Raw genomic sequence first — 13,015 nt, 5'->3', positions numbered from 1 at the left:
ACAGTGCGCAAGGTTTTATTGACCTCGTGGGCTTCATTTCACCGCATTTAAACAAATTGATGAACTGCAGTCCCACAGAGCTCTGCTTTGGTTTGCTCTTTCCAAAGAACATTATTCCTGAAAGATGGGGGCTTTTTCAAGTTTTTGCAGTCATTTATTTCTTCATTTCAAGCCAGTTCTTTAAAATCTTGATGTGTTCACTGGTCTTTGCCCAAGAAGCCACACTTGATTCAGTGTGCAGAATCTGAGCCCACCACTTCATCTTACTGCTGTTAAGCTTGAATTGTTTGGATGTCATTTTTGTTGTGCCTTTAACAGTCTGCAACAATCCCAAAAGACCTCTCTCATTTAGCATTTACACAGCACCAAGATAGAGCATTTTATGTTTTTGTAAACATCGGTCCTTATGCTCTCACACTGATGCTCTGAAATGCATCCAGCATCAAGATTAATTAAAGCTATTATTCATTTATGTTTTTTCAGATCATGTTAACACTGGAAAGGAAATTCAGTCTTATCTAGTTTAAATTCATCAAAAGGCGCTGATAACTTTATACTTTTTTTATTATTATTATTTAACGGCCTTAATTTAAATCTTATGAATTAATGTGAAAAATATTGTGATTATACAAAATTGATTTATGGATACCATACTGAAGATAATCGAACTGTAAAGAAAATACTATTAAAATGATCTTTAAATTATTTTCTGAATTAATTTCTTACTTCACTCATGTTCATGCGAGAAGCCTGGCAAGTAATGAGTTAACGTAATTCATATTTAATCTGTCAAGTTATTTTTTCATTAAGCATATAAAATACATTATAAAAAAAAAAATAAAAAAAAAACTGACAGCCGATTGCTTTGACAAGACTAAACCAAGCTGAAACACAAAGGGTTAGTTAACTCGATTCACTACCATTTTAACCTTTGCTATAGTTGTCTAATGTCTTCTTAAAGAGCAAATGGTAATGAGGCTGCTGCAGTGGAGGCCATGTGTCTTTAAAGTGAATAAAATACGCCTCCTCTGAAAAGCACCTAAAACCTGTAGCAGTATGAAGATAATAACATGAAATGTTACTTAGCTGCAGCCTCAGTCCTGTTTGACTCCCTACAATACAGACAATGGAGAAAGTAGAATTCTTGTTTAATGCACATCAGTAGATTAGAAAAGTTCTGCTTGGGTGGCAACTGTGTAGTAATAATCTGGATACTATAATTAGTATGATTATTATTTTCTTAACTTTTTTCCACATACTGCCTTTTGTTGTTGTAAGTGCTAATTATGTTGCTTCTGATGGCCTTAAACCTCCATATACCATCATTAAAACGCCTGAACTACAGCTTCCTTTCTATAGAATTAATAGGCTCCTAGAATTTCTCCATCTCACTCACCCAATCATTCACTCACTTGCTCTGGGAGCACTCTCTTTTTTCTGAATGTTTCACAGCTATTTCCATTTTTGCATTATGCTTTCTCTTTGAACAAGCTACTTCTCTCTCTTCTCTGCTGTACTGTTTCTTCTGTCTTCTTTCTATCTGTTCTATCTCCTTATTTCCTCTCTGCCAGTTGTGAGTAGTTCCCAAGATTGTTATTAGTGCTGAGTTCAAGCCTGCAATGTCATCAGACCCCTGGAATTAGCAGCGGGCCCACACTGACAGGGACAAAACACTAGTTATTACTGAGGTGGCTGCAATGTTCCAGCTTCAGCAGGAATCTGCTCATTGGAGCTTTGGATTTTGATGGTCTTTGCTAAAGAGAGGCAATAAGCACCAACCAGAGGTCAAATAAGCACTAGATGGCGACCAGTGGGAACAGCAAGTGGTGCACGTTTTGTTTGTAAGGGTGTCGGTAGTGTTTAAGCACGGGGGGCACAGCCATATTGGGAAGACAATAGAAAAGAAATAATGTTGTTGTTGTTGTGGTAAAAAGACAGAAAGACTAAATCTGTTGTATTAGAACAGGGCGGGATAGAAATCCATCTACAAGTAATTTAGTACCACTTGAAGACTTGCAGCTTTATGTTTCTTGAAGAAACAATGTTAGCTATATCTTTCTTCCCAAACATCTTGATTCAATTATTTTGAGGCAAATCCCAAACCATAGAGCCCTGGCAGTTTGCTTTAAGCACTTTATCCAGCAATATTTCAGCTTTTACATTCAACTCTCATAGCAGATTAATAGCAAGTGACTGTCTCAGATGAAATTACTTGGCCTTTTTTGGATCAATCTTTTCTATATCAGAAGTGATAATGAAATCTCTCAAAATGTCCAGGCACTCTTTATACTATTAGCAACAGGTCATAAAAATGGACAGATTGCTATCAGTCTTATTTAGACATTAAGAGACTGTGCTAATCTCATGAATACAGTAGAGTGGGTGACCAATCAAATCTGACCAGTTTAATTTTTGTATCAGCATTAAAATGACTTCAATACTCAAAGCTTCAAGTTTCTTTTACTCCCATCGCTAGCAGTAATTTTGGCTTATTTTCATAGACTTAATATCTTGCAAAAACATTAAACAGATATAGGCAGACCACTCAACAAATGCCAAGGGAGTTCCAAAAAAAACAGTTACTCTGCAGTTAAAAAGGATGAAATGATCTCAGATCCCGCTCCAAAAATAAGCCATTTATAGACTCATAATGAGATTGAGGGATTAATTTTTAATCAGTGCCCATTAAAAGATTGTTGATTATGCTTAAAAAGCAGGTGATTGTACTTACCGCAGGGTCCCTTGCGCAGCACCTTGATGCGCCGCTGGGTGTTGCACTGGGCTTTCTCCAGCTCACACTCATTGGAGTAGGTGGATGAATCCGAGCCACAAACCGGAGCCACCAAGGATGGACACTCCACTCTCTTGCAAACACACTCGGCCTTAGCTGGGTCAGCTTGGTCCCGCTCGCATGTAGCGCCAAAACCGCACAGCATCCCTCTACAGCCTAGCAGACAGGAAGAGAAAAAGCGGAGATATAGGTGATGATGTAAAAACATCTTGTCCAATACTCAGATAAATTAAAGATTTTCATAGGATAATATCCAGTGTTCCAAATAGACTAAGTTGTTTTTTCCTCTTACATCTTCTTTTTCTTAGAAAATGCTCATGAACTGAAGTAAACTTCCTTTTTTTTTTCAACAGACAGACATATCTGAAGAGACTTATCCCAGGATGTGTCAGCCACTGGGATTTTTGCAGAGACTTCAATACAGTTCAGCAACAAAAAGCATCAGGGATTATATGTGGGACTGATGTAAAGCAAACAGATGCTCTCAATTCATTCAGGTAGAATCTCTCCAATCATGCAGAACCCCTACAGTGTGATGTCGGGCATTCTGAGCTTTTTGCAGATTTTGGAAAAAGCTGCAATGTTGAAATTTTCTAAATGTCAGGAAAACGTAAAAAAATCCAACTACAGGCAACAGACTGATACAAACACACAGCCTCTCGGACAATTCAGTTACATTCTCATAAGGCTCTCTGAAACATCAATGATCCACCGTGAAGGAAAATATGGGGTGATGACAACACGTAGACAAACTGAGGCTGGCCAAACACTTCAAGGCTTTGCAAGTCAGGCGGCAACAATTCTTAAGACTTTGATCCGAAACCTCCCACTGAGTCCTCAGCTTTGATCAAGGGTGAAACAGCAACTTGTAAACTTTGTCAGAGGAAGCTGAATGCACAGGGCAAACTACAAGCATACATGTGTATGTGGTTATGTTGTGCGCACAAAATATTAACTTAGAGAGTAATTGACCCGTACAGTGGCGGCTACAGCTGCTGTGGCTCAGCGCCCACTCAGAGGGCTGTTGGACAGCCAGCTGGCGTGACGTCCTTGCCTCAGCTCTGGGGGCGTTTAAAAGAGATGGCAAGCTCTCACAGGTATCCAACCCATTGGAAATCAATGGACGAAAGCACACACACAAAAAAAGTCCACTCTACAACAACAACAAAAAAGTCCTAAGAGAGCCGAGCAGCCAATGTCACTACTGTGGATATATGTCACACACTCACACGCACATGTTCCCATACATGCTGTTTCTTATCACTGGCTCACAGGTTAGGACTAAACTGGAACCGGCATGTTCGCTTGTGCTCACAGGCAGGTGGCTTTTGTGGTACTGGAAAGAAAGACAGACAGTCTGATAGACACCCACATGCATGCCCACCCACCCACACATGCACACGCACGCACATGCACAAGCACAAGCGTTGTTCGCAGCTTAGACAACTGGTCCAGCATCTGCCCAAGGCATCTCATTTTTTCTCCTCCCATCAAGCACACTGTGTGAATACATGTGTGTGTGTGTGTGTGAGAGAGAGTGTGTGTGTGTGTGTGTGCAGAGTGACAGGCAAGGAGGCTGTTTTTGACTTGCCCACTGTTCCCTGTAGGGGAGCAGCTGACAGCTACCTGAGCTCACTCTCACTTGTTCCAAGGGGAGAAAGAAGTGTGAGTGTGTGTGTGTGAGAAACTATCCATGAATGCATCTGTATTCTTGACTGCCTGTGTGTGTCTGAGAAGTGTTAGCATTAGGTGTCTCTCTCACGCACACATACACATGTGGCCTGGTGCTAGAATAAAGGCCTTGTCATGGCTGGCCCACTGCTCTGCCATCCCTTCACACCTCACGCTGTGCGATAGTGTGTGTTTGTGCATGTGGCTCACAGACGAAGCCATGCAAGCAGTGACAAAAGGTGAAATTCAATCAAACTGTGTCAGATTTGCTACGAAAGAGGGAGGGTGCCTGATACAGCAAGGTTGAGGGTCATTAAAACATCTCTGATCTAAATATAGTAACATCTAAATATTAATTTTACAATGCAAAAAGAAAAGTAGTAAAGCTAATAAAAAACAACAGAGTTACTGAAATAACATGAAAATGCAAACCCTTTCTGAGGAGAAAAATTAGAATGGACGCCAGTTGTTTCTTGAGTAACCAGATGTCTTTTACAATGTTTTCTTATAGGTAAAACCTTACTCTGGCCTCAAGCTTAGCTGTCTGACAAAGGACTGACACTGGAGCTAAAGGCTCTGTGGAAGTAAAGGTATCAAGTGCAGGTTCTGGTCTGAGTGCATTAACTGCATACCAATATAGCAGAATATCTTTCCTGGGAAAACCCCTCCTGGTAAGTGAGAACAGATATACATTTGACACTTTCAATTTCTTCGGAACAGGTAAAAAAAATGACAACAGCAGCAAAAATCCTTGGCAGTAAATATGAAAAGCTATATCTGTCATGAAGGCTGAAAACAAAAGTACACCACCAACAAAACTTTGTCAACAAATAAGTCCAACAGTGCTGGCCCTGATCCAGTTTGACTGACAGGCTATTATTGGGAGCTCAGAAACATTAACAGAAATGGATAAGGATCCCTCATACATGTCCCGCAGCCAGATCTGCTATTACCTTACAAGGCTCACAAATGAGAGAAAAAGCAGCTCTTCTCACGGGTGCTGCAACATACACAGTTCAAGTGTTGGGTGTCATTCTGTTGCTTTGGGCATCACACAAACATACATTCTTCAGTTTAGACATCTAGTTCAACAAAACCAAGGAGATATGAGATTGCGAACAAATACATCTTTTATTAGCAACGTATTATTTACTGACTGCTGATGCAGCCAAGCTCATAGTTTATGTACACCTGTTTTACTCAACTCAGCGAGTCTACTGCTGTTTTGCTGCCTTCTCTGCTGTGTTTGTTTTACTGTGACAAAGAGAGCAGAGGAGACATGTATAGAAAAAGCTGCTCAAGCTAACCTCAAGTCATTGTGTTACTTGGACAATTCTTTGTTATTTTGTGTCACAAAATGTTATCCAGGATCAGAAAACAAGCTCAATCTAGTGACATAATCACCATGTTTGCAACACCGTTTGCTGTCTGCTAAAATCAGTTGAAGTTTTTATTAAAGAAAACAGCAGAAAGTATTAATTAAGTGGATGTAATGTATTTTAACAAATGTCACTTGTAAGCAGTCCTCCCTTCGACCGCATGGGTTGATGGCTTGCTTCAAAGAGTGTCAGAGTGTCTTGGATTACAATAGAGGATTTTATATGGAGAGAAAATCAACTTAATATCATTGTGTGTGTGTGTGTAAAACATAATTTGCAAACTGTGTAAACTAGTTTGTAAGTAGACAGATTTGGAAAAAAATCTGATTAAATTCCAGATGACCCAGCTTTCCACCAGCACTTAAATGCACCATGTACGCAGGAAGCTGTGAGGCTCTCGGAAGCGTCAAGAGTCTCAAAACCCCGTGCAGCTTTGTCCATGTGTACGAGGCAATTCACGAACACGCATTTAACCATTTGTATGTGTAGGAGCCGTTTTGAACACAAAACTATTGTTATAAAAATTGTTTAAAATATTAATGTGTGTGCATTTTTGTCGTTTGTGCATGTGTAATTTTATTTTTGTACCCAAAGGTACGCAAAAAATGGTTTATACGGTTTACAGATTATATGTTACACATACAACTACCAAAAGTTACACACAAACTAGTTTACACAATTTGCAAAGACACACACACACAAACACACACATACACACAATGATATTGAGTTCATTTTCTTTACATAATTTACTAAACTAGTTACTGGACAAGACTGATGAGTTTCAGCATTTAAACAATGAGTTTAAATGTATTCCACTTTCCTATAGCTGCTATTTAGGCAGCCTTGAAATGGAGGATATTTGTCACTCTGAGACAACTTTTTCCATGCATGGCTACTCCTAAGATAGCCAAAAGCTCAAAATGATTTTTGGACTGCATTTAATGTGCACATATGCAAGCATAGCCTACAAGCTCATTAGTCAATGTTAGGTAAACTCCCTCCAGGCCTGCAGCTCTAAAAGCTTTACTTCCATCCCTTCTGTAGGGGTTTTGTTTCTCTATTGGAGGCGCAGGAAGAAAATTCCATTGGAAATAATAGACAGCATGTCCAGTTTGTCCTTGTCACGTCTTGTCCAGGTAACACGTCATCCTGTGTTTGGGCGACTCATCCATTAAAAATGACATGGTGTCAGAGCTTTAAGGATTCTCTCAGAGCATCAGCTGGTTATAAAAGGAAAAGGATAGTGGTGTAGTGATTAAAGCCCCTGTGAAAAATGTCATGGTTTATGAGTTGAAAGAAAGTAAGGCTTAGTTCTCTGGCAGCAATTTTCCACCTTCTTTAGCCAGTTTTGATGCTTCAGGATTCAGTTTGGGTCTAAGAGGATACACATTTCAGTTAGTTCTTGTGGATCAAAACACATACAAACATCCATTCTTTTCCATTTTTACTCATTTCTCAACAAGGTAGAATGTGTACAACAATATACACTGTTTAGATAAGGGAATATTATTCGTTCACATTAATCTTTACCTCCAAAATGGTGTTGGATTCCATGAATAGAGGATAAAAGAGACATAATTCATCACATATTGCATTATTGATTTGTGTTTGATGCTGGTTTTTCATTCAGATTCAATAAAAATGACTCAGAAGCAGAAAGTTCCTGTTTCATTGAGATTATTTCGACAATGTGAAGAAACTGTCCCCAAAGTATGTGTTTGTGTTGAAATGCTCTACCAGTTTTATTATTTTGCTGCCTTGTTGCATTTACCTCAAGCAAAGTGAAAGCGAGAAATGGACTGTGGTGGCAAGCACAAGTGGTCCCAGACCCAATAATGCTCGACACAATTGCCACAACAAAGTCAAAAAGGCTACTTTAAGAAAAGACCACAACTATCTGCAGGGATACGTGGTCATCTTTTAATTATTTTACAGCACTTCAATTTAATTCAGGTTGCAACAAGGGAAAGGAGGGAAGAAACGGCAAGCATGAATAATTAACGCTCGTGAACTTTACATGGGTGACAAGAAAAGCAGCTGAATTACAGGGGCAATCAGGGCAGTGATGCACAGGTGGCAAACCAGTTCAGATAAATCCATTTGTAGAATGCAGATTAAATCTACACATGACAGCTTCGGCAGTGACTAATTGCCGAACGACTGCCTGGAAATCAAGAGAGGAATGATGATGGCGGGAGATACAGCTTGGTGGCATCGAAGTGACATCACATTAATGTTGAATGAGCTTAAATTCATTATACTCTAACACTCCTTAGGGACATCTTCCACTTGCTCCTTAATAGAGGGTCCTTTTCTTTGCAGCTGACACTAAGTAATACAGATGTGTTCCCCAGCTGGGCAGCTTATAATAGTGCTTTCCTCTCTGTTTCTCTCTCCTTCTCTCTATAAGAGGGCTTTAGCCTCTATATCAGTGTAGCTGTACCAAAAGACCTTCGCGGTGAGGGGACATGTTGCTATGGTGACAGCCGGTGATGCAATCGGCAGAGAGCAGCTTCTCTCATCAGGTTGGGATTGGAAACTTTCCATTGTGCTCACAGGGGGCTTTTGTATATATATATGTATACATACTGAGGTTATGCATTTTCCACAGGTCTACAGAACAGCAATAGATCATTGCAGCATTAATTAGGATTTGCATTCTTTGCCAGTTGTTATGATTATCCAAAGAAAAGCGTCCAGAAGTAATACACTGTGTCAGTACAGGGCATACAAAGAAAGTAACATCAAGGTGGCCAGCAGTTATACCAAATACAATATCTGAGGGGTGGCGATGGTGGGGAGGAGGGGGGATCAACCCTGCGTGGCTTCTATTGATCTCTATTTTGTGGTCCTCAGGGGACAAATGCAGTCAATTATTGATCTCACTACAATCATAAAACACCCAGCATGAAATAAAGAAAACGTCTACTCACAAAGGACCACCATGGCACACCAACTCGAAATGAGAAATTGCTTCTTTAAACAAGTTAAGTGAAAAGAAAAAGGGGGTGGGAGAGAGAATGGTGACTCTTTCAAATAAGAGAAGAAATCAACTTTTTGCAGGTCTTGCTTTTTAAACCACGCTGTTCTTATCTAGGCAACAGCAGAAGGAACAAATTGAAATAAATAAATAAATAAATACAAAAGTGGTCACCTGCTTGAAGATGGTGGGTTTTGGGTGTGTGATCATGCCTTTGCATGTTGAGTGTTTGTGTAAAAGTTGCTTGTATAGTACCTTGTTCTTTCTTCTCTGACATAAAGAAGGTAATCAATTTCTTTCTCCGACTGACTCCTCTATGCAACACACACGCTTGTATTTGCTGAGCACCTGGGCCCTGACCTGGCTAACACACACAACAAACTTATTTACCAAACTCTGCAGCCCAAACCCGAAGAAGCCTTCGCCTTTCTAGAAAATGAGAGATAAAGCCGGAGACAGAGTGAGTCAAGATGGGGCGATGAGGGGAGGCAGGAGATGGAAAAAATGTTTTATTAGACGAAATAGCGCAGCAGATGGAGAGACAGAGGTGAGGTAAGGTTAGAGCAAAACAGGAGAGGAAGCTGAAAAGTAACAATTGGAATCCCTCCCATTTCTTACACTGCTGTTAAAACCAGTACAGTAAGTCAAAGTGACCCTTCCAGGCTGCAAATTGATGCAAAAACTTTATTTAAAGTTTATTTTTTAAGTTCCAAATGTGTGTGTAACACAGCACGCAGACACATTTTGTTCAATCTGTTCAAGGCCCTTTTCTGTATCACTGTGAAAAACCAATAAGTTAAGAATTGAATACATGACGCATTTGCTTGTTTGAAATCTGTGTGAATCCAACAAATCAAACAGCCTGTAGATCTTTATATTTTCCCTGCTGTCTTTGCTGCGCGTGCCCCTCGAATGTAACCGGTGCTGCTGCTGTGCGGTTTGTCAATGCTATTTCTAGCCTCCCTTGGCTATGGTTACTTTTGTAATTTTAATGATGTCCCACTGGCATTAAGTGTAAATACACAAACCATATAAAGGCTGCTGTAAGCACATGAAAAAAGTGGTCTTGTTTTTAGTTTGGAGGATGTTGAGCTTCATTTTTAACCATGCCAGCAGTCTGACAAAAAAGTGGGGTGAGAAACATTATTTGTTTATATTTGTTCAGACTCAGAAACTGCAATTGAAAGCCATGACGTAAGCATGTGTTTTTTACAGGTACTGTAATGTTGTAAACAAGGGTCCATTAACACTGGACTACCTGAATATGCAATTACGCTAATATTATTATTATTATCATTATTTATTGATTTATTTTTTTGCATTTGTATTTTCAGCCTAAGTGGGAGATTACAAGGATAAATGCCCAGAAATTAAGCAAGAAAGAAAGAAAGAATCTTATTCAAGCTGAACATCAGCGTGTTATCTTTACAACAAAAATGGTATAATTTTCTTCCCATTTATTCATTAACTTTCCATGCAACGGTTCCGTTGCATGCCGTTGTTCTCTTTAACTTTTGGCATTCAAACCAACGAGTAAATGATATTTCATACCTACTTGAGTGTGAGAAGTAATTTCAGACCCTGGAGCACTTTTCTGTTTTTGTTCACTTTGTTTGGCCACATGAGAACCCTGTGATTGCCAAAGCAGATTGAGACCTTGTTGAGAGAGTGTTCAAAACGTGTTGCAACCTCAGGGCTTTGTGTGGTGTGGATGTGCAAGCAGCTGGCCGTTCAGAGGGTGTTCATCATTGGTTGTGCACTTTGTGATATATTGGTAATCTGTAGCTCTCCAGTACAATGCACTGGTTGAATAAAGACCTCACAACTGTGCAATAAGCCAACAGCAGGTCACATTTAGGCAGAACAGAACTCTTTAAATGTGGCTACTACACAACATCTTGACATTCCTCACCATCATCTTATCTAAACTGCCAGAGGCCACAACTTTCAAAACATTTACTTCCATTTTTTCTTTCATTTGTGCAGTCTTTCTCCAAATGTAGCAGATACTGCATCTTCATAAATCAGCTCTAAAATAGGACAGCTCTTGACAGCTTCGTACATCTGCCTAATCACGCTTGTTATGGGAGAAAAATGCATGAGGGGTCTATGAGGAAAATGTGGTTATTTGTCTTGATCAGGTCGGGAAAAGAGCAGCGGAAGAAACAAGTAGACAGAATGATATAACGAGGATTAAATGCTAAAGCAGAAGAAGGTGGAACTCCGGATCTAGTCAAAGTAAAAACATGCTTGTTTAAGACAGTAAATAAACAACTGACAGAAATTCAATGAAGATAAGAGAACTAGCTTATTCTGCAGCAAAGTGGCCATTATTTAACATGATCTATGTCTTTTGGACCAAACTGTTGATAGATAGAAAAGTTGACACCACTATTCTGTGGATTGCCCACTGGAAAAAATAGTGCTTTACACATTTATCAAGATGACAATAACCTCAGCAGTGCTCCTCATCTTGAGTTGTTGTGATCATGCATCTTTGTCATAAATACACGAGTAGAATCCTGGCAGAGATGCTCTACATAACAGCAACCCTGGACCCTAACAGCTGCTGTGCCTTAACCTTTTTAATGAATCACGTGGGGAATGGAAAGAAGCAGTGTGTTGACACGAACAAACTTCTAAGACTCTAAGTGATCTTATTTTTTCTTCTTCTTTTTCATTTAGTCCTCTGTGCAAACTTCCCACCATCCCACCTTATCAATAATGGAGAGATTGGTGGCAGAGCCCTTTTCTGTCATCTCACATCTCCTCCACAAACTCAGCAGCAGGCAGACAAAAACGCTTCCTGAGAACAGATTACAGCCAGTCTGCAATATACATGAAGAAAAGCAGCATGCTTGTGAGTGCACACCTGAAATCAAATATTCAGTGAAGGTAGTATAATGTGTAGAAGAGACCTCTTTTGTTCCAGTCTGAGATTGCCGTCTGACCTCATCATCACCTCCAAGAAACCTGTGCTGGAATCTCTTTTTTGTACACTTGAATTTGCTATATCACACACACACAAAACACAAAAAGCATCAGTATTTTTAAGCTTGCTAATTGTGAGAAGGCGTTGAGTAGGAATCTTTTATGGTAACAAATGCAAGCACACAGCGAGCCAAAGGCTAACATCATCTCACCATCTCCACGCCTGCTTTCTTTTTCTGGATAACACACTCAACTTTCTTTCCCTCTGTGTCTCATTGCCATCATCAAAATGTTTCATCAGTGTTGCATCTCTTCTTACTTCTTGCATTTAAAAGGAGAGTTTGGTATGTATAAGGAGGAGGAGCAGCAAAGGGTAAAAGTTTGTCTCTGTCACTGGTTCCAAGGCATAGAGCTTCTCTGCTTCATTTGTACTACACACAATACTCCAGTTTCCCCGAGAAGAATTATAAAACTAGTCAGAACCAGGTCACCTCTTAGCCAGATGAAGGGACATAGCACCTTATTGCAGAGATCAGTCAGAATTAAAGAAAGCAGAAAGATTTCAGTCATATAGAAGATCAGATTTCACAAACATTTATTCCAGCTAGAACTTTCTTTAAAAAGCCATCAGAGTATAATTTGTGGGTTTTGTAAACCACCAAATGCTTAAAGAGATTGTCATTCTGCAGTGTTGCGCCTGTCTTAATGCTGTACAATTATGTGGGGCTGCCTGAGACAGCCATTGGGCTTTGTTTCCTCAAAGCAAACACTTCATAACAGATCTGACTAAGTTGTAGAGCTGTGATTTATTTGTTTTCTATGTGTACAAAAAACAGAACTGCCCAGACATTATCCCCATGCAGTCAGGCAGTTTTGTGTGGGCGTTAGGCATCATAACGGCATCTATAGCACTTAACTTCCATCATTCTGGTATTTTATGTGTCTATAATGTTCATTTGCTAAGTTTACTCTCAATATTTTAGTCAGTATGACAGTATTTTAAACTAACATTAGGAAATTAAACTCAAACTATAAATCAATACCTGACTATAATACAGATCGCAGTGTTTTCTTTTTATGTTGGGCAATTCTGCATTAGGAATCCAGTTCAATGCCAATGTTCAATATAAGCCTGGAAAGTAACAACATAATGAAGCAGAAACTAAGGTTATGGATAACTTGTTTTCTCATCAAGGCAGAAGTTTGGCATTTTTTCCCCCCATTTTGACAAAAAACTTGAGTTGAGAATTGAGGTTTGGG

General features: G+C 39.6%; 1 protein-coding gene across 6 annotated transcripts in view; it reads right to left on the bottom strand.

Annotated features, from left to right (window-relative positions):
• The window catches only part of agrn (agrin), a 257,582-nt gene that overhangs the window by 108,555 nt on the left and 136,012 nt on the right, over positions 1-13,015 (bottom strand). For all 6 annotated transcript variants that reach the window (XM_042004268.1, XM_042004269.1, XM_042004270.1 and 3 more), the window contains one exon: positions 2,732-2,947. In XM_042004268.1, coding sequence (XP_041860202.1) covers positions 2,732-2,947 — 216 coding nt within the window. The remainder of the gene's footprint in view (positions 1-2,731; positions 2,948-13,015) is intronic.

This window comes from Melanotaenia boesemani, chromosome 13 (genome assembly GCF_017639745.1).
Source record: "Melanotaenia boesemani isolate fMelBoe1 chromosome 13, fMelBoe1.pri, whole genome shotgun sequence".
Classification (NCBI taxonomy): domain Eukaryota; kingdom Metazoa; phylum Chordata; class Actinopteri; order Atheriniformes; family Melanotaeniidae; genus Melanotaenia; species Melanotaenia boesemani.
The sequence above is the reverse complement of the archived record's forward strand: the minus strand, read 5'-3'. Positions and strand labels throughout refer to the sequence as shown.